General features: G+C 50.5%; 1 protein-coding gene and 1 pseudogene across 3 annotated transcripts in view; one reads left to right on the top strand and one right to left on the bottom strand.

Annotated features, from left to right (window-relative positions):
• Positions 1-21,445, bottom strand: part of SPTBN1 (spectrin, beta, non-erythrocytic 1) — a 166,285-nt gene that overhangs the window by 20,627 nt on the left and 124,213 nt on the right. For all 3 annotated transcript variants that reach the window (XM_006880924.1, XM_006880923.1, XM_006880925.1), the window contains exons 14-22: positions 21,213-21,350; positions 19,536-20,292; positions 18,176-18,378; positions 12,492-12,582; positions 4,777-4,923; positions 3,058-3,321; positions 1,261-1,485; positions 409-498; positions 1-267 (exon numbers count right to left, since the gene is read on the bottom strand). The exon at positions 1-267 is cut by the window's left edge. In XM_006880924.1, coding sequence (XP_006880986.1) covers positions 1-267; positions 409-498; positions 1,261-1,485; positions 3,058-3,321; positions 4,777-4,923; positions 12,492-12,582; positions 18,176-18,378; positions 19,536-20,292; positions 21,213-21,350 — 2,182 coding nt within the window. The remainder of the gene's footprint in view (positions 268-408; positions 499-1,260; positions 1,486-3,057; positions 3,322-4,776; positions 4,924-12,491; positions 12,583-18,175; positions 18,379-19,535; positions 20,293-21,212; positions 21,351-21,445) is intronic.
• LOC102871415 lies at positions 7,003-7,878 on the top strand (annotated as a pseudogene).

Raw genomic sequence — 21,445 nt, 5'->3', positions numbered from 1 at the left:
AGACATCATGTACAGCTCCTGTTCGCTCATCCAGGCCTCGGCCTCGGCCGCGTCGAAGTAGTACTGCTGGGCCTTGTGCGACTCCTCCAGCCGCCGGTGGCGCTTCTCCGTCTCCTCAATGAGCTGACCCCAGAGCTGCTTCAGGTCAGCCAGCCTCTGCCTGATGGCCTCGGCGCTGAGGCTGCTGCTGTCGCCCACGATGCTCTGGCTCCTCTCGAAGATGTCGTCGATGCGGGGCTGGTGGCCCTGGATCTCCTTCTGGAGGGTCTGCGGAGCGGGGACACGCGGGAGGTTATCACACTGTGACCACCACGAGGGCCAGAAGTGACCTCCGGCCTTCAAAGTGCTCCAGCCTCCTGACAGCAGCGACTATTCACGTGCCGCCGGCCCACGAGGGCACACACTCACCTGGTTCTTCTTTATTAACAGCTGGACAGTCTGGAGGTTGTGACCGTGATCCGTGGAAGTGGCCAAAGGCATCCTCTCTCCAACCCATAGCTGGAAAGAACGGTGCACAGGAGGTGAGTCCTGAGACAGCAGACTCAATCACGGGGCAGGGACAGGGGGTAGGGGCGGCAGAGGCTGGTCACGATGGTGTGGCGGCCACCAACGAGGGTCGCCCCAGGACATGTCCCTCTCTCAGATACGGAGCTGGGGTTGGTCTCTCCAGCCCCACTTCCCTCCTAAGCTCCGCTCTTCAGGACTCTTCATTCCCTGCTTGGTTTAGCACCACGCCTGGGGAGGGGGTGTCTTAAAGCTCTACATTCACTTCAGCGGAGCTGCATTCACAGCTGACCCTCCCTTGGATTTCGGAGGCTGCAGGCGACATGGGAGGCCCTCTATCCCTCTCCTGCGGAGCTGCTGGTGGGTCTGAACCACTGGCTTAGAAGCACAGCTCCCTATGGACTTTACCACGAGAGCGTCCCCCTAAAATCCCACCACGTCTCTGGAAAACCCACAAGGACCACAGTCTTGCATTTTAAGAGAATAAGGAAACCAGTTAAGAGTTGATCTCAACTCCTGGGACCCCCGTTCTCAGCAGGTCAGAGAAGTGTGCTCCATGGGGTCTTCAAGGGTGAAGTTTTATGGGAGGTAGATTATCAGGCCTTTTATCTGTGGTTTCTCGGGCTGGACGCAAACCTATGACCCTCTGGTCAGCAGCCAAGCATGGCAATGGCTTCACCACCGAGGGACCAAAGAGTGGCCTCCATGCAGCTTGGGCTGTGACGGCTCAGCAGGCCCTGGGCCCCGGACACTCACAATCTCGTCCTCCACGTCCCGGTTGAACTGGTGGATCTCCTTGGAGGCCAGCAGGTTGTGCTTCCTTTCGTTCAAGGGCTCCAGCAGCTCCATGAACTTGGTCTGCACCGTGAGACGTTTGCTGTCCACCTCGTCCGTGCTCTTGCCCTCCTGGCTCAGGGCCTGCGCCTGGCTCTGCAGCTCCTCGATCTCCTTCTTCCGCACTTCCATCTGGTTCTCCAGCATCTGCGGGCGGGAGACGGACCCACGCTCACCCCACGCACAGCACAGAGGCCCCGGGAAATGCCTGCTCTCAGGGCTGGCCAAGGGGAAGGCTGAGGAACAGACATGTGCTCTGTGCAGAGCCCAGAAACGGCTCTAGGATCTACCACGCTGCCGTTCAATCCCCACTTCAACGGTTGACTTTATTTTTATAATCTTGTCCCAGGGATTTTTAAACTTAGAGTAAGAGCCAAGCTTATCTGGGGGCTGGGGAAGGAACGGTAAGAGAAAACAAGAACGGATTCTGGGAGAATGGCAAGCATCTGTGGTCTGTCGAGGAGCCGTGCGAAAGCTGGGTCCTGTTCATCACAGGACCCAACGAGGTTTTAGATCTCACAGGTGAGAAAGGGCAGCCAGGCTCCGCGACTTGACCAGAGTTACATCCGACTCACGGCAGACCCTCCCGCGGGTTTTCAGAGGCGATAAACTGCGTGGGAAGAGACTGTTCACTGTGCCCCCAGGAGCAGCTGCTGGGTTCGAAAAGCCTGCCTTTGGGCTGCCGGTGCAACTCTGTACCCACAGGCCCCCAGAGCTCCCGTGGGTTCAGCCAGAAAGCAGAAACACTCTTTCTGCATGTAGGATATAAGCCGCTAATATCACACAAACTACTTATTTACATGAAGAAAACAACAACAGTGGAAGCAGAGGTGCCCCATCCGGGAAACACCACCCAGGGACCACACTGTCAGCTGCAGACAAGAGGCTTAGAACCTGTGACCTAAGTGGCTCCTTTATACGTAGGAAGGGAAGGCAGCTGTGTCTTGTGGGGGGGAAACAGCTTTCTGCTTAATAACGTGAAGAGCAGGGAAACCACACCGTCATGCCAAGGAAGGGTGGATTTTACCACGCAGAATAAAGCTGTGGGACTCGGCAAAGCTGGGCTTCCGCAGTGACTGGGCCACCCAGGACGGTGGGGCTGGGACCTGCCCCCTGACTGGCTTATGTAGTGACCGGCTCCAGGACGGTGGGGCTCGGACCCAGCCACTGACTGGCTTTCTCCACCTCACTGGACCTGCTTTCTTGTAAGGTGACTTACATAAATGAATAAACTATTAGATTTCTTCTACTGTCTGTCAAGTACCTTGAACAACTCTGATAACTCTCATATAGCTAGACGTTGAACAGCAAGCTATGCAAACAAGAGAAGTTAGTTTCCTTCACGCAAAATGCAACTTGAAGAGAGAAGCATATCCAGCAGGGATAATACTGATCAACCAGGAAGAAATCACCCCCAAGGACGGTCCTCTGGTATGACCACTACAGTTAAGAGTCTGTGCGGTTGGCTCTGGGATGACCTCCCGATGCCGCCAGGGCTAGAGCCCCTGCTTGTACCAGGCAGGTGCCCGCGGACGCAGTGTGAGGGCACACCAGAGCTAACGGCCTAGGCAGGTGCCTGCAGACGCAGCGTGAGGGCACACCAGGACTAAAGGCCTCACTCATAGCAGGCAGGTGCCCGCGGACGCAGCGTGAGGGTACACCAGGGAGAAGTGACCAGGAAAGAACCTGGCCGGGGACGCACGGGGCTGGCCCACTTGCCTGCTGCTTCTTCAGCAGGATGTTGACGCTGGTGAGGTCTTTGCCATAATCATCGGACTGAATCTGGCTCTCCAGGCCCAGCAGCCACTTGTCCAGATCCGCACAGCTCTGGGTGAAGAGCTCGGCCTTGTTGGCGTCAAAGAGCCGCTGGGCTTTGGTCTGGGTGGTGGACTCCAGGACTTCCCACATCTTGTGCAGGCCGGTGAGCTTCTCTTTGACCACGGCCTCCGTCTCGGGCTTCTCGGAGATGAGCTGCATCCCTTCCTAGAAGCCACAAAGCAGAGTGATCAGAGGCAAACTCAGCGTGGTAGAGGGTGGACATGGCCGAGGGAAACCAGCCCGAGATAGTTCTCTGCCAATGTGACCCCCTCAGTCAAAACACACACGACTTTCCCCAGGAAGCAGCAGGGCTTTATAACTCCATGAGCCTTGTGTGCATGTCGTGAGGTCTGGGCACACAGAACTTCAGCTATGAAGCAAGGGGGCATTTCACACTCCTAACTCAAGGCTTCACCCTCTCCGACAGCCCCTGCCCTGAAAAATCCCATAACAGTACTTCCCCAGTTCAGAGTCTGAAACTTAAAGCGTGTGAAGGGAGATAGGCAGAGGGGAAACTCCTTCTCAAGTTCCATCATGCTGTACACATCGCCCTGGGCCAACTCACTGATGTCGAGTTGGGGCCGATTTATAGTTTGTTCGCACATTTTGACTATTGTGAATAATGTGGCAACAAGCTTTATAAAATGATAAGACTAAGATGATTTTATCCTAAGTTATACCATGCCAGAGACAATTTATTCTCAACTCTTTCAACTCCAAGTGCCGTTTGGGGAATCATGGTGGCCAATGATTATTAAAGAGAAGCCAAGAAATAAACGACATGGTCTAGCCACATACACTTGTGTACGAGACTGTTTTTTCAATGTCAGCTTATTTTTCTTATGTAATATAAGATGTAGTTGTTGGATGCCGTCAAGGAGGAACCGACTCATAGCTAAACCTCTCGCAAATTGTCAGAGGCTGTAAATGACACAGAAGAGACTGCCCATCTTTCTCCCTTGAAGCAGCTGGTGGATTCAAACTACCCGCCTTTGGGTTGTCAGCACAATGCCCTGTCCACCAGGTCACCAGAGTCAGTGGGCCGTAAGGAAAAATTCTGGTACATGTGGTACACGGATGAAGGAAGCTCTGGTGGCCTAGTGGTAAGGAGTTGGGCTGACAGCCGAAGGGTAGGCAGTTCAAATCCACCAGCAGCTCTGCAGGGCAAAGATGGGCAATCTCCTCTCACGCGATTTCAAGGCTCTGAAAACCTGCTGGAGGGTCAGCTAGGAGTCGGTCCAGACCCGACGGCATGTAACAACTATGGATGAACCTTGGAAACATTGAATGGTACGGCTGATACATAGCATAGATAAATGCGTAAGACAAAAACGGACTGGACATGAGCAGGGTTCAATGCCTAGTGACCCTAAGAACAACAGATCTGACCTTTACCCTATCCTGTGCCATCCTCATGACACTGAATAGGTCATGAAGCTTTGATGATGAAACAGAAATGACTGCATAACGTTGTGAATTTCATTAATGTCGCTGAAGTGGAAAACATTACAATTCACCACAATAAGATTAAGAAAGAAAGACAAAGGTGTGTGGGTCCCCGATCCTCACGCCCTCGCCACGGTCACCCCACCGGCCGGGAGCCCTGAGCAAGCGTCTCACCTTCTCAATTTTGTCCAGCCATTCTTTGTTGGAGGCGAGCTCAGCCATGAACGCCTGGTGTTTCAGCCACTTACTGTGCAGGTTCCTGGCTTCATCGTAAGACATGTCCTGGGCCGTGAGCATCTTCTCATTGATCCAGAGAGACAGCTGGGGGGAGAAAAGTCAGGGAGGCTTCAGAGATTATGACTCAAGACCTACTTCCTTCTGCCCAGAAAACGCCCGTGTCTGTGCTGTACGGTGCACAAAGCCGGCATCCATGCCAACAGACTACCGTGATGCTCGGGTGCTGGCCCATTGTGGCAGGTGCACCGGGACTCGGCTTCAGAGTCCACGAAACCCAGGAATCCACACAGGCGCAGGTGCCAGCTTTCAAAACACCACTGTGCTCTTCACCAGCTTCCTCCAAAGGTTGTGTTTGAAATCCTGGCCCAACAGTCCAGGCAACTAACCACCTTTCCAAATACCTGTGTCAGCCCCACCATGGGAGCCATGACTGTCTCTTACTCCACTAAGCAATCTTTCCACTTCTTTCAGCTCTTTCTTCAAAGGGAAAAAGAGGCAGAGAGACTGCTCCTTCAGCCTCCTGTCACAGGCCCATCTAGGGGACGGCCAGAGACATAAACAGCCTTAAAACAACAATGGTGGTCTCAGATTCCTTCACCTCTTTTCCTAAAGCTCTAAAGAACCTTCCACTCAGATCAAGAACACTTCACTGGACTTGAGGGTGAGACCCGGCATGTCTTCATGGATCTGAGCTCAGAAAAATGAGGGAACCTGTCAGCCACTTACAGGTAAGATGGGGTTATCTGAGGTTCAGGGGTGGGAGCCAGCCAAACCCCAGGCTCTGGGGTCACTTCTCCAGACCCAGTCCCTGCTCAGTACGGCCAGCTTGGGACTGGTCACAACAGAGTACTGACTCCTTTTTCACACACGATCCTGGCTTGGGCAGAGTGGCCCTTGTGTCCAGCTGTGGACGCACAGAGCCAAGCATCGGAAACAAATGTCTTCAGGAAACAAAGCGCTCCTCCTGCATGAATATGAGAATCCACGCTGTACAGCAGCTGCTGCCTCTACACATGAAAACCCAGGCTCCGTCATGGCACCATCTCCTGAGCTTCAGAGGTGGTGTAAACCCAACAGTGAGTCCTCCCAAAACTGACAGGTTCAAGGCCATTCACTAGTGTTCCGGGCTGGGAGGGGCATCCCCATAAATCTGTTGCAACAGAAAGGCTATTCTCTGAAAACAAGGTCAGAGAGAGGCAACGGGGGTCATGGCAGCACCCTGGTTCTGAACAGAGTGAACTCTGGTCACCTGTCTGTCTCCACCTTTCTATGCACCACATGGAGGGAAAGGAGGCACCTTGAAAAACAAAGAGAGCTCTGAAGAACTCTGACCTTCTCTTTACTGAACTCGAGCAAAACTCAGAAAGCCTGCTGCACGCAAAAATCCTTAAATATATGACACACCAAGAAATACAACATTTCCTACTATTCAAAAAGAATTCTGCAAGCAACTAAGATTTAAGTATGAGTCTCTTCCTGTTCGGGGCAGAAAACAGAGAAAATCAAAGACTCAAAGTTGGAAGCAGGCGTGGTGTCCACTTCCTAGACCACATGCCTCTTGAAACTCTATGAACTTAAGAGAAATGATGATGGTTATACAAAGGCTTCAGGCCTTTTGTTCATAGGGTCGCTAAGAGTTGTGCTCGACTCGACAGCAGTAAGGAGGAGGAGGAGGAAGAAGAGTTTAGTTTGAAGGACTAGTGGACCACCATTAACAAACCTCAGCCTTCCCCAGCCCGAGACCAGAACTAGTGGAGGGGCCTGGCTCTCAGTATCAACTGACCCGAGCAGGCTCAACACAGAAGGTCCTGGGCAGAGTGGAAGAAGAATGTAGAACAAAATTTAACATCAAGGGAGCTCTGGTGGCCTAGGGGCAAGAGAATGCACTGTAATCCCAGAGGGTATGCAGTTCTAATCCACGAGATGCTCTGCTGGAGAAGGAGGGGCAATCTCCTCCTGTACCAGTCAGATCCAATTTGATGGTACATACAAAAAAATAATAATAAAAAAAATTAAAATCTTAATAAAGGACCAGATATTCTGGTGTGAAGAGACTCCTAGAATCTCTGAGACCACTGCTGTGATTCCGTCCTGCGTGGCTGTTCTGTGCAACAGTGCTGATTTATTGCCGTCCTCTCTCACTTAAACGTGAGCCACCAACCAATGGAAGATTCGATGGATATGGACATGAGCCCCCTGCGGCCTCAAAACTACCTTTTCGGTTGTGAACTGAAAGCTGACGTAGATTATCACTTTAAGGTGGATAATGATGAGAATAAGCACCAGTTATCTTTAAGAACAGTCAGTTTAGGGGGCTGGTGCAAAGGATGAATTTGCACATTGTTGAAGCAGAGGTAATGAATTATCAGGGCAGCCCAATTAAAGGAACACTGGCAACTTTGAAAGTCTGTACAGCCAACGGTTTCGCTTGGGGGCTTTGAAATAACACCACCTGTCGTCTTACGATTGAAGTGTGGCTCAGGGCCTGTGCATATAAGTGGACAACACTCAGTAGCTGTGGAGGAAAACGCAGAGTCAGATGAAGAAGAGGAGGAGTATGTGAAACTCTTAAGTATTTCAGGAAAGAGATCTGCCCCTGCAGGTGGTAACAAAATTCCACAGAAAAAGGTGAAACTTGCCACTGATGAAGAGGTTGACGATGATGATGACGACGATGATGAAGATGAAGATGATGAGTTTGATGATGGTGAGGCTGAAGAAAAAGCACCAGGGAAGAAATCTATAAGGGTTACTCCAGCCAAAAATGCACAAAAATCAAACCAGAATGGAAAAGACTCAAAACCGTCAACTCCACGATCAAAAGGACAAGAATCTTTCAAAAAACAGGAAAAAACTCCCAAAACTCCAAAAGGACCTAGTTCTGTAGAAGACGTTAAAGCAAAAATGCAAGCAAGTATACAAAAAGGAGGTTCTCTTCCCAAAGTGGAAGCCAAATTCATCAATTATGTGAAGAATTGCTTCCGGATGACAGACCAGGAGGCTATTCAAGATCTCTGGCAGTGGAGGAAGTCTCTTTAAGAAAATAGTTTGTTAAAACAGTTTGTTAAAATTTTCCGTCTTATTTCTGTAACAGTTGATATCAGACTGTCCTTTTTTATAATGCTGAGTGAGAACTTTCCCTACCTTGTCTAATAAATGTTGTCCAGGTTTCTTTGCCAAGGGAAAAAAAAAAAGAATCTCTGAGACCATGGCCCCCAGGAACCCTTCAAATCGGAAACGGAACCCACTCCTAGAGTCCAACTCTGACCCCAACAACAGGCCCATAAGGTGCATGCACAAGTACAGCTGAGGGATGTACCCCAATCAACCACGATATCAAATGTTTGAAAAGCAAGGTGGACACACGGAACCAGAGAATCAGGGAGACATAGGATGTTCTTACCTCAAAGGGGTTAAAACTGAAGTTATGGAAGAAAATGTGGACAAACTATTGAAGGGGAGACGAAGTTGCTCTGTGGAATCTCACTCAAACAACAAGAAAAAATAATATAAAATTCCTATACAATCAGTCACACAGACACAGAAGTAGAGGAATTACATCTCTCTATTTCTATTATCTGAATAGCTGAAACTTGGAAAAAACGAGAGCTCTTCAATCTAGGGGGGGAGGGACAAAGGCAAAAAAGACCTGAAATGATAAACCCCTTTTTCTGTATTATCTTCACATACAGAGATAAAAAACAATGCAAGGCGTTTCCGAAAGTGCCAAGGGCATTCACATATATTCTCTATTCATAACCACCTACTCAAGAGGAATTAAAAAAAAAAAAAAAAGGAAGGGGGGGAAAAGAAAAGTCAGAGGCTCATAAACAAATCTGCTCTTTGCTGAACACATCACCCTACAGATAAAGCATCAGGCGCAGTCACATAATGAAGTGGACCTGTGGGACTCGACTGGGCCATCAGCATTCTGCAACAAAGCTCAGTTATTATTTGTGGGCATTTGCAAAGGTCACTTAAGAATACACTCATTCTCTGCAGAAAAGAAGGCTGTGCAGAGTGCAGCAGGCTTCAGAGAATGCTGAGTCAGAATCAGGGCTCCAGGCTCAGTCCTGGACTCTTCATCCCTATTCTGGACATGTCTAACTCTCCTGCCCTCCTGGGAGGAGAAAGGACCAGAGAGCAGGAGGTGTGGTGAGAGAGAATAAAGCAAAATGCTGTGGGGGTTTTTTAAATCACTGATTCATTAAGATGCTGTACTTCCATGACACAAAAATGATGAAGTTCTTTGTACCGCCTCCATAAGCAGGAACGGGTCGATGTCTGGTTATTTACTGCTTTGCTATTGTGGCGGCTGTCCCCTCCAGACAGTGCTGATAGGGGTGTCACAAGGACAAATGCCATAATCCAAGTCTGGAGCCAAGTTGCTCCTAAGAAAAGGAGCGGACAGACAAAGCCCTGGACTCCCTGGTTCTTGAACAATAGTGGACGTCAGTACTGGTGCTGGAGCTGTTTAGCTTTGACCCGTGGTGACCACTTGCGTGTCAAGCATAGCTTCAGCAGGAGACCACCCGTCTTTTCTCACGCACTGCCTCTGAGTAGACTTGAACCGCCAACCTTCTGATTAACAACTGTGTTAGCACTCTTCACAGCACCCAGGGCTCTGAAAGTCTATAATGGTATTAAACTTGACCTTTGAGGACTCTGTAAGTTACCTACTGCTGCAATGGGTGTATTATTCTCAAATGCAGAGCTGTTCTGCACAACAACTCTAATCTTTCTGAGACTGAAAGTTACAGCTAAAGAATAACACACAGACAATCACACAATACAAAATGTTCACTGAACCACATCTATCCATGGACCAGGGCCCTTTAAAGCCTCTAATGAGAAAAATTCAAGGTGTACACAACAGTTTGTAGTAACAGGTACTGCCTTGTGAAGAACACTGAAACATTATCATTATGGGGCACAGTTATGTAAAGAGGTTTTGGTGTATTTAGAAGGGTTTCTTTAATGACTTTATGTATAGAAGGTTATACACTTTCTAAGGCAAACATGTGATTAACTGACACTAGACAAAAAAGAGCACTTAACTGTTGCTTACAAATTAGGCTTAAGAGCTTTAGGAATCCTTTCCTAAGTGGATTCTTCACCTGTAATCTGGGCACTGCCTGGATAGAACATGGTGTTCACAACATCCAAATCCACTAATATCGTCTCTCAGAATGCACTGCAGACGTTAATGACACGACTATACAAATAAGAACAATACGTATATTGATTAATACACAACAGCGTGTATTTCTAGGTCAAGTGTTTTAGTGCACCTCAAAAGCGGCTTAAATCCTGTCACCCAGCAGAGGCCGTATGGACACACTGCGTGGGACTCCATGCCACACTGACTTTTGATGAGGGTCATTGAGAATTAAGCAGAACAGGAAGAAGAAAGGACAAATGTGGGAGACTGTCGGTGAGCAGGCTCTGCGGGGCCTGCAAATCATCTTGGTGACATAAAAGCCCCAGTGAACAGGCTTCCTGGCCCTTTTGGGGATCCCATGGGACTAAGCCCGTCCCATCTGTAACATGCACAGGGAACTAGGGCTTGACGAGAGAGTGAATACTTTCCAACCAAGGACACTAACAGGGAAGATATCAAAGTACAAAGCTACAGGTCGGCTAAGACTGGTCATTTCCTGTGACCCCACGGGGCAGGGCTAGCACTGTACCTACTTGTCCACACATTTTTAGTTCTAAATCCTTGAGTACGTGTGTGCGGACAATAGAAGAATGGAAGTTTCAGAGAGAACGAGAGGGCTGACTGGACCACTGACTGACCGACCTTATCCACTCCTTTCACGCTCACTTCCAGCTGTTCTTCTCAAAGCTTGTCCAGGCTTCACCCTGGTCTGTTCATTCTCTTGACCATGAATCCAGGGCATTAAACCTCTGTACTATGGCATGAATTCAAACGGGCCGGTGAGGACGTCTCCGGTGAAATATCAAGGACCCCGCCTGCAAACTTCTCTCGATTCCCCTTCATCCATCCCTTCATGGCTACTTGGGATTCACTGCGGTACAAACCACAACTCTACCCTCCTGGGTGGAGCTCGCTAGGACACGGACGCCTCTTTACATGAGTACCCTATTCAGATGGGTTGATGAGGCTTCGGTGTCACTTAGAAGGAGGCGCTCCTGACTTCAGCCTGTCTGGCTCCAGGTAAATCCCCAGAGAGACACGGATCCCTCCCGGAGAGCAGAGGGAGTGGACGCTGCAGAGCGAGGGCCTGTCCTTCTCAAGGGCTGGCCGCTAGAAGGGATCACAAGATTCACAGGAAGACGACGGCACTTTCATAAACATGAAGGACTCCTGCCACAGAAGCTCTAACATGCTGGGCAGCAAGCCGTGTTTCTTTAACCACGCAGCCACATCTGTGTGCACGGGGTTTCTGCAATGTGTCATTGTCTTAGCCATCGACACTGCCCTCAAGCCCCCACACCAGGGTCTCTGCAGTGTCCCCGATGGCCCTCCATCCAACCATTTTCTCGGGGGCTAGTTCTACTAGAGTGGACAGTCCACCTCTGCATGTTCTCTGGCATGATGTGCTTGGGAAATCCACACGACACTTCCCACCTGCTGGCTCGCTGAAACTAGGATTTTCTGCCAACTCCTGCTTCGAAAGTTGTTCACACACGTCAGGGGAGCATGCAAGAGTCTGAAAATCAGTGGACTAAAACTCCACGTTAAAACTCGGTATGGGAAATCAGGATGACGGCTTCTGCTACATCAGGTACTTATTTAAAGTCCCAACCGGATGAGAGACTCAGTTTATCTACATTTCTTAAGTTTCTTTCCCCTGGTAGCCAGTTTCCTTTGAGATCTTTTTAGATTTAGGTTCCTCCTCTTTGATCTTTTCCTTGTATGCCTTAAATATACCTTCGTTGTTGTTGTTAAGTGCCATCAAGTTGAAGGCAACTCATAGCAACTCAATGAACGAAAGACCTGAACACCTGTATAACTTTCATCATTTCTACAAGTTCATAGGGTTTCCAGAGGCAAGCTATTTACGGAAGTGGGTGCCCCTCCTGCTTCCCAGCTTGCTTTAATCGGGGAGCTCCACCAAACACTGTCCACCATGGGTGACCATTATCATATTTGACACATCAGTGTCACAGTGTTCAGCATCACAGCAATCACAAGTTAACTCTGTGCAGCAAGTGGACAGACCAGTGCTATGACCAAGAGGCCTATAAATATACCCTACTTTAAATATTTAATACAAGAAATGTAAGATGCTTTGAAACAGTTATTATGCACTAAAACTTTATAATGTCTAATATAATAGCCAGCAGTCACAGGCAGCCATAGAATGCTTAGAAAATTAAAAGGAAAGTCATTTGTACTTTTAATTAATTTAAGTTGGTTAAATGAAAATGTAGAGGGAATTCCAATTTAGCCTCGTGACAAGTGGCCTTTATAATGGATAATGACTGTTCTAGAAGATAGTATTTTATGCAACAATTTAATTATTTTAAGTGGTGACATGCAGGACGGGGAAGTAATAAGATCCTGTACCTCACCATCCTGAGATCCAAATAGAGATAGGCATTTCTGACCTAATGTTATAGCTCAAGGCAAACACCGACTGGCCGCTGGTGGCACAGGAAATAGAGGGACCCAGGCGGCCTACCTCCTGGCAGTCTTGCAGGAATTTCTGGAGATCCCGGTTGTCTTTCAGCCGCATCAGAAGTTCACTGGCAGCCTCACGATTCTTCCTGTGTCTGTGGAAGTGAATTTATTTAAAAAAAAAAAAGAAAGAAAAGAAAGGAAAAATGAATTAGAAGAATCTTGAAATGTCAATTTTCAACATCATTTCTTCCCTGGACTTTTATACAATGCTGAAAAGAGTTTGCTTACAATTCTCATTTATGGGAGTCAAGTAAGAAATTTTAGGATCTCCCAGTGAGTAAGCTTTAGTATGAGAAGAAAACACCAGTACAAGCCAAACAAGTCACAGAAGCAGTGAAGCACCTATACGGACTTACTGCTTATTTATAGAGAAAAACATGGGCAAACACGGTGCAGAAAATTGAGCACTGGGAGTATATTTGATACTTATTCTCTCATGAACTCCCAATTGGCTGAAGGAATGTCTATGCAGGTATATCTAGTTTTATATGGTGTTTGGCTTTACTGCACTTTGCAGATGTCACGAATTTCCAGATTGAAGGTTTGAAGCAGCTCTGTGTTGAGCAGTCTGGTGGCCTAACGGGTGGAGAGTTGTGCTGCCAACCCAAAATGCATGAAGTCTGAATCACCAGTCACTCCATGGGGGGGAAAAAGAGGCAGTCTTCTCCACCTTGATTTATAGCCTCTGAAAACCTGCTGGTGGGCCAGCTATGAGTTGATTGTAATTTGAAGGCACATAACACAAACGTGAACATCACATTGTGTACAGCATGGGTTCACGTCAATTCACTCTGCCACATTTTGGTAATGCGAGACGTCACACCTTTCCAGAATACCATTACTGCACACTTGGAGGACCACAGCGTAGTGTGAACCTAGCTTTTACACTGGCAAATACACTCCTGAGTCTTAACAGTGATACTGCATGGGTCTGATCACGAACCCCTGACAGCTTCAAGACATAACTGACTCTAATGAATGCCGACAGATTCTGATCTTGGGGAAAAGACAGACAGACACATACACACGCTCTCTCTTTCATTCACAAATAAAAACCTGGGGAATGGTCATGTTGGGACCTCTGAGATGAAATCTCACTCCACCCCATTAACAGATGAGGTAAACTGGAGTTCAAGGGCATCAAAACAGGACACACTGAATGAGAAGAGCTGGTGAACTTGAGAACGGGAAAGGATGTGAGGTGCTCACTCCACTGGGGCACCAGTGACAGGACACACGTGTAGCTCTCCACTCTGGCTCTCCATCTGCAATACGGAGTTGTTGTTATGTGCCGTCGAGTCGCTTGTGACTCATAGTGACCCTATGTACAAGAGCCCTAAACACCGTTCTATCCTGTGCCAGCATCGCTGTCTCAAACACACTCATTCCCACCACTCCACAAACGTCACACAGAGGGCTGCTTTTCTGCTTTCAGATGGTCCCATTGCCATCGGCGTGAGCTGTGCTACACTGAGAACAAGGTGGAGAGTGTGGTGGGAAGTGGAATGGAGCACACAGGAGCAAAAGAACCGGCTTTCAGCTGGTTTTCCAAGCAACCTGTTGATGTGTGTGCCTGGGGTGTGTGTGTGGGTGTATGTCTGTCTCTCACGCCAATCCCTGACCTGGGCATGGGGAAGAACACGGTCATGGGATAAGAAGAGCACTGGCTAGTACACGGGGGCCTCACGAGTACAGAAGAAGGAATAAACAGAGTCAGGCGGTGATATTTTTAGAAGTTTAAATACAATGACTTGTTCTGAATATGTTTTTTTTTAAAGAAAGCTTCAAGAAAATGTTCAAGTTTTAAAAAAGTTCTTTCTGAACCTTAAGATGCTTATATCATCAAGATAAAATGGAACTATGTATTACAAAGGCCTAGAGGTAAGAAGTTGCACTGCCAAGCCTAGAGCACCGAGTTCAAATCCACCAACTGATCCATGGGAGAAAGACGTCTCCTCCTGAGTGATTTACAGCCTCTGAAAACCCACTGGAGGGTCTGCTATGGGATGCTTCCAACTCTGTGGAGTGATTATGTAATATAATTTTTTAACATTTATTATACAGGGTAACTTACACAAAAATAACAGCTCAGTGCTGCAGATTCAGAATGGACTCTTAGTGGACTCCTCAGTGACCGTCTTGGTGGTTTTGCTTTGTTCACCCTTTAGCTACCAGAGTTCCCTAATAAATTATTTCATGAGTAAAAGATGGAAGAGCTAGTGAGCAACGCAAAACCACCAAGACACATACTAGAAAGAAAAAAAAAATCATGGGGCTGTAGTAGTTTGGACAAAAGGGAGTGATGTTAACCTAAAAATTTTAGACTGCTTTGGTAACAACAAAAACTAGTAGTGGCCAAAGCCATGTGATCTCATTACTGTCCCTTGTCACATACAAAAAAGAATTATTTTAAGGTTGTGAGTGAACGTGGCCTTACTTTTTAGAACATGCATTTGATCAAGAGTTAGACGTGTGCCTGGTAAACGTGAACACAGAAGGACGAAGAGAGCTGAGATACTGTGGGGAACGTAATCACGTCACGAAACAAAACGGGTACAACTGTTGAAGAGAAAGTTAACTTGCTCTCCAAATGTTCACCCGAATCACATAAAACATGATCATTCAAATAGGAGGTGGGGAAGAAATGTTAAGAAAATTCTCTAAGTCACCTTCAAATTCCAACGACTATTTCTAGGGGATTTTAAGGGAATGAAGCAAACTTTGAAGAGTGCGAGAACTTGAGATGGAATAAGTGACAAAAGGGTCTGTAAGGGCTGGACTCAAAGAGCTGGTTCCCTCCCACGGAGCCTCACAAAGGTACCACGGTGGAGACTCAGACGCTGGGGGGCTGCACGGAGAAACCCGTTCTCCGTGTTCATGGAAATGCTGGACACAAGAACAGCCCCACACGCGGTCTGAGAAGACTCGCTGAGAGACACACAGCCCCACGGGACCGGGGATGGGTTCCTCCCACAATCCAGTCTCAGGCACGCACAACGGATTTCTGCTGTAAGAACCTCTCTTTGTCACAGGGGCCGGTGAAGAAGGGAAAGCTTCACGGCAGCTGACGGTTCAGGGCTGCTGGTCCCAATGATGGAGACGTAGAGGAGGGAATGAGGAAGGGCCTGGTGTGGAGAGCTCGGAGGAGTGGACACGGCTAAGTGGGCTGAGGGAACTGCAGGCTCGGAAAACGCTCGAGTGGTGCCAGCCACATTCACTGGCGACTAGAGACACCTGGCAGCCCTCGCTCACTGCTTAAGGAAAGACCGTGGTTCGAACCCACAACGTATTCCTGGCAGGGAGATGGTGCCGTTTGCTTCCATAAAGCTTTTGTTGTTGTTGTTGTGCACCATCGAGTCAGAACTGCCCCACAGCTGACCCTCCGGCGGGTATTCAGAGGCAGTTAATCACACGGGAGGAGACGGTCCACCTTCTCCCCGCAGAGCAGCTGGTGGGTGGACTCGAACCACGTGCCTTTCAGGGACTGCAGTGCAGCTTCGTGCCACTAGGCCACCAGCCTTGGAAGCCGAGGGGCATTACCTAGATTCTGTCCTCTCCAGGTCAGGGTTCAGATGTGATGTTCACAGGGTCGCTAGGAGCTGTATTGGACTCCACGGCACCTAACGCCATCAGCACAGTCACTATGGGTTATAATCAATGCGAAGGCAGTTGGGATGGTTTTGGGTTTGAATATAAATAAGGGGTCCCTGGGAGGTACAAGCAGTACACTGGCAGAATACTGACAGGCTGGCGGGTCAAATCCACAGGAGGCCCCTCGGGAGGCAGGTGCACTGACCGGCCACTGAAAGCAGAAACCCAATGGAGCAGCCCTATCCTGCTGATACAGGCTGTTAGGAGTCAAGGGGACTGGCCAGTCACTACCACCACCTCAGATGTACCGTCAGCTGCCTAGCTCAGTGCCCAGGAGACCCTGAACGTGGGAGAACAAAACAATGCTGTGGGCAAGAGTTCTTTCCACTGCGTCTGGATGCCGGAGACACCAACCTCACAATGGACCGAACCAGAACCGGAAAGGACACGCCAGTACCGACTGCACAGGACAGATCAGAACGGGAAAAGTCAGCTGTGACAGGGCCCCACAGGACAGACCAGAACTGGAAAGGTCAGCTGTGACAGGGGCCAGGTGGACCCCACAGGACAGACCAGAACCAGCCTGTGCCAGCTTCACTCCACCTGGGCCTGTCTCCAATTTCCTACTTTACTGACAAGAGGAGAGAGAGTGAGTGAGCAGTGAGGGCCAAAGGAAGACCACTGACCTTCAGCTGGGAGAAGAACCTTCCAGAAAAGAAAAAAGAGCACTGCTGTGGCCTGTGTCCCCTAATAACACGTATCAGCGTCCTGTCCTCTGCATCTGTGGATGTGACCCTGTTATGAAGTACAGGGTTGCCCCTTCAATCTATGTTAATGACTCAGTTCTAGTGTGGGGTGGCCCAGGAGTGACACAATTCTGAATTACAGAAGGACAGAACGGATCCAGAGCCACCCCTGAGGGAGCATGCTGTGTGAAAGAGGCGCACACGGCGGACATGTCTCTAAGCTCAGCTCGAAAGCCTGCTGGCAGAGAGTGAAGGTCAGAGAACAGCAGCTACCCAGCAACGCCCTGAATTTGAACTTCCAGCCTCACAGATGTGAGAGCCTAAGTCTGGTTACCTGCGTTCGGTATTTTATGCTCAACGGCACTGAGTGACCAAGAGCCCACACTGGGAAATGCCCTGACAGGACATGGTGAGAAAGACACCGGAGCCACCTTCCTAAGACAGGTCAGACCCACTCCTCTGCACCAGACTGACTGAAGGTGCTACCACGAGCGCAGGACAGGAGATCTCCGGGCTGCAAAGCTGGCCCCACCAGGAGGCCGAGAGCCAGCGCTCAGGTGGGGAGGTGTCCACCCTCAGGGCCATCGGCCAACACGCTGGGCGTCAACTGCTACGCAGCGCTCTTGCTCACTGCTATCAACTTACAACTGGTGCACAGCTGACCCTCCAACCAGTTTTCGGAGGCTGTAAATGACAGGGAGTAAACCCCCCATCTTCCCCCCTCAGAGTAGCTGGCTTCGGATTCGAACCAGTGACTGGAGGAGCATTTTTGGTCAGATTGCAACTCCCCGCAGACTGTACCACTGGTGCTCTGTATGCATCACTGTTACGTATCATGGTGTTGGAATCAACCCGCAGCTGGCCCTCCACCAGGTTTTCAGAGGCTGTAAATCACGTGAGGAGACCGCCCACCTTCCTCCTTTGGAACATCTGGGGATTTGAACCACACGCCTTTGGGCTGGCAGCACACCTACCTGCCCTGAAGCAAGCAGGGCCACTGAATCGCCTGTAACTCACAGTGACCCTCTCCTGCGCCAGCCTCACTGACTCGGACACACCTACCACCACACTCAGCATCAGTGCTCCTCGGTGACCTTTAAGCAGCCCCAGCCTGGCTTACTGGGCTTTGTCCTGTCTGGGGGACACATGTGTGGTGTGTGTCCTGTCACAGGGATGTGACTCTACGGCAGCCGAGAGCTGCTCCATGATTTCCTATGTCAGCTGTTAAAACGTGCAAGGTGCTATTTCACCTCTTGAGAAATAACACCTGAAGTGTTCTTCAGGCCACTAACTGAGAAGGTGGCGAGTCCCCTGGCGGCAGGGCCCCCGAGCACCTCAGATCCCGCACCTGTCATCGATCGAGTCCACCTTCTCCTGGATGCGGTCCGAGTTGATGTTCCCGTCGCTCACCAGCCTCCGGCCGGTGTCCACCACAGCGTTGATCTTCTCCTCATTGGCATCCATGGTGGTCATGAAGTCCTCCTGCTTCTTGATGGCCGCTTCCGCTCCCTCCAGAGTGGTGGGCATCTCCGTGTGGGCCAAAACATACTCCTGGTTTGAGGGGGAGGAAGAAATATGTATATATACGCTAGTATGCATCTCATTTCCAAAACGTGAGAGGACAGGACTCCCCCATGAGCCACACTTGACAACACTTGCTTCATAATGCTCAGATAGTCTTCTATTGCAGGAGGTAAATGGAACACTCGGGAAAAAACTCCAAAGCCCCAGTGGCCCACAGTAACTAAACCTTCCTAGTTAAACACTCTGAACTTCTTCCCAAAGTGTGCACGCCGTGTGACCCCAGCCTTCACATCAGCCTCAAGCTGATCCCCACGCTCTCTGGTGAGAAAGACCAATGGTCTCAATGCTTGGGACAACCCTCAGCTGTTTTCCTGTCTGCTCCCTTCCTTGTACCATTGTCTTCCAGACCAAGAAAGACAAAGTTGTTTGGTTTTATTTTTTTAAAACAATCCTCACTCTAACTTCCACGCTGGCTGATAAATGCCTACTTCAGGAGTGTTACCAATGACTGAGATACCATGAGGCTGTTCTATGACCACACAGTGAATGCTTAAAAGATGCAAACTCCCACTGCAAGGAGCCAGCCGCAATCCAAAATCCCCCAAACCACTGCCATCTACCTGATCCTGAGTCACAGTGACCCCAAAGGGCAGAGCTGCCTGTAAAGTTTGCAAAGCTGTGAATCTTTGGAATCTGCGGAAACAGCTGGCCTCATCTTTGTTCTGTGGAGTGGATGGTGGGTTCGAACAGTCAACCTGTTCAGCAACGGAGCTCTTTAACCACCGTGCCAGCAGCTGTTACCGGGTGCTGCCGAGTGAAGGTGACTCGCAGCCACGCACGGAGCAGAGTTCCACAGGATTATCGGTGGTTAACTTCCTGTAAATGGGTCTCGAGGCCTTTCCTCTGATGTGTGTCTGTGAGTGGACTTAACCCTTCGCCCTGCAGGTTACCAGCAGCACGTACTAACCACCTGTACCACTGGGCAGTGCCAAGGCAGGACCGTGGCTCTCAATCCCTGCCCTCGTCACTGGGGTGGGCGGTAAGACCGTGGGAGCCAGGGAAACCTGTCTCTCCGTCATCCAGGGACTCGCGTACAGATAAAGTACCCGGCTTCCATGGAAGGGTCTCACAGGGCGCCCGTGGCCGCTCCGAAGGGAGCGAGGGGAGGCCAAGAGGAGCGTTACCTGGTTGTTGAGGAACGCCTCGGCCTGCTTCGTGTCCCTGAGGAACAGCTGGTAGGCGTGCGACTGCGACAGCAGGTTCTGCCGGTTCTCCCACATCTTGTGCAGCTCGTTCCAGCCGGTGTCCAGCGCCTGCAGCCGCTGCCGCAGGAACATGTACTGCGCGTCGGTCTGGCCCTGGGTGACCATCTCGCCCATGTCCCTCATCTTCTGGTAGTCCTCCTCGTAGTTGTCGATCTCGTTCTTGATGTTCTCGTGCTGCGTCAGCAGCTTCTCCGCCTCGGCCAGCGTGTTGGGCATGTCCTCCGAGGCGATGGCCGTCTGGGTCCTAGACAGCCAGGACTGGAAGTCGTCCAGGTCCCGCAGGAACTGCTGCAGCTTGCTGGCCTCTCCCAGGGAGGCCTCGCGGTTCTTGAGGGTGGTCTTCATCTCCTCCCACACGTCGCTGATCTCGGCCAGCCGGGACAAGATGGCCTGCGCCTGGTCCGGGTGCTCCGACTCCAGCTTCTCCGCCTCCTTCTGCAGGTCGCTCAGCTTGGCCTCGATGGCCACCAGGTCGCGCTCCATGCCGGTCAGCTTGCGCTGCAGGGCCATCACACCGGCCAGGTCATTGCCCAGGTCCTGGGTGGACTCGATCACCTTGGTCTTCTCGCGGATCCAGGATTTGGTCTCGTTGCACTCGAGGTGGTAGTTCTGGATGCTAAGGGCCGAGAGCAGCGCGTCCTTCTTCCGGTCAACCAGCTCTCGGAACTGACTCCACCTGTGGACGGGGACGGCGGGAGGGCACTGTGAGAGGCGAAAGCTACGTGCTTTCTGGTGAACAAATGCTCTTATGAGACATGCGGGCACCAGGTGTTCTACAAACTCCTCGGGTCACGACAGAACCTGGGAAAAGCCTGACGTGGAGGGGACCTGTGGAAGACAAGTCAAAAGGATGTGTCCCATGAAGGGACAGTTTATTCAGGTCTGTGTGCACCTTTTTCTCATCTCTGAAAAGCAGGCATGGATCCCCAAGGCAGACGGTAACAGCCGGCTCAGCTCATTTCCTTCAGAGCGTTTAACTTAACAGAAAGAGAGTGCGGCGCCAAGATCTACCTTTTGTATAAGTGGATCTGAAATTGACCGGTGACACCTCACACGTACTAGAATCTCCTTCAGAAGTTTTTACAAGGGACACACAGGTGGTGTCCCGACACTGTCCACCACACCCACACACCCGGCCCTCAGCAGCAACATCCTCCTGCCCGCGAGAGAAGTGACTCAGAGAGCCAGATGTCCAAAGGCAGGTGTCAGTGCAATGACATCAGCCCCATGGAGCCAGTGACCCTGTCCAGGAAATTCCTGACTGCGAGGCTCAGAGAGTGACCTCATCGAGCTGGGCCTACCTATGGGGACACGTGGCACACTGCAGGCCCTGCTCATCCCTGGACACAGTCCGTGGGGACGCCTGGCACACTGCAGGCCCTGTTCATTCCTGGACACGGCCCGTGGGGACGCCTGGCACACTGCTGCTCCACTCACCTTCCTCAGCCCCTCGAGGGGACATGTGGCATCTGTCGGCCCCACTCATTCTCCTAGGCCAGGCCGTGTGGGCGTCTGGCAAAGTGTGGGTGGCTCCCGGTCCTCCGCCGGCCGCCCCACTCCCCATCTTCCACCGACCGCTCCCCGCCCGGGGCTCACCTGGTGTTGAGCTTGTCCTGCTGGGCTTTGATCTCCTTCTCGCTCGGGTGGCCGCTGTGCATGAGCTGCCGTGCGATCTGGTTCACCACCGCCACCCGCGAGGCCTGGTTGTTCATTTCTGGCTCGAGGCTCTCGAACCTGGAGAGGTGATGTCACGATAGGGGTCAGAGGCCCTCCACGGGTCTACAGGGGCGGGGCTCCGGGGTCTACGGGGGCGGGGCTCCGGGGTCTAC

This window comes from Elephantulus edwardii, unplaced genomic scaffold (genome assembly GCF_000299155.1).
Source record: "Elephantulus edwardii isolate Elephantulus edwardi_28Jun2011 unplaced genomic scaffold, EleEdw1.0 scaffold00011, whole genome shotgun sequence".
NCBI classification, from domain to species: Eukaryota; Metazoa; Chordata; class Mammalia; order Macroscelidea; family Macroscelididae; genus Elephantulus; species Elephantulus edwardii.
The sequence above is the reverse complement of the archived record's forward strand: the minus strand, read 5'-3'. Positions and strand labels throughout refer to the sequence as shown.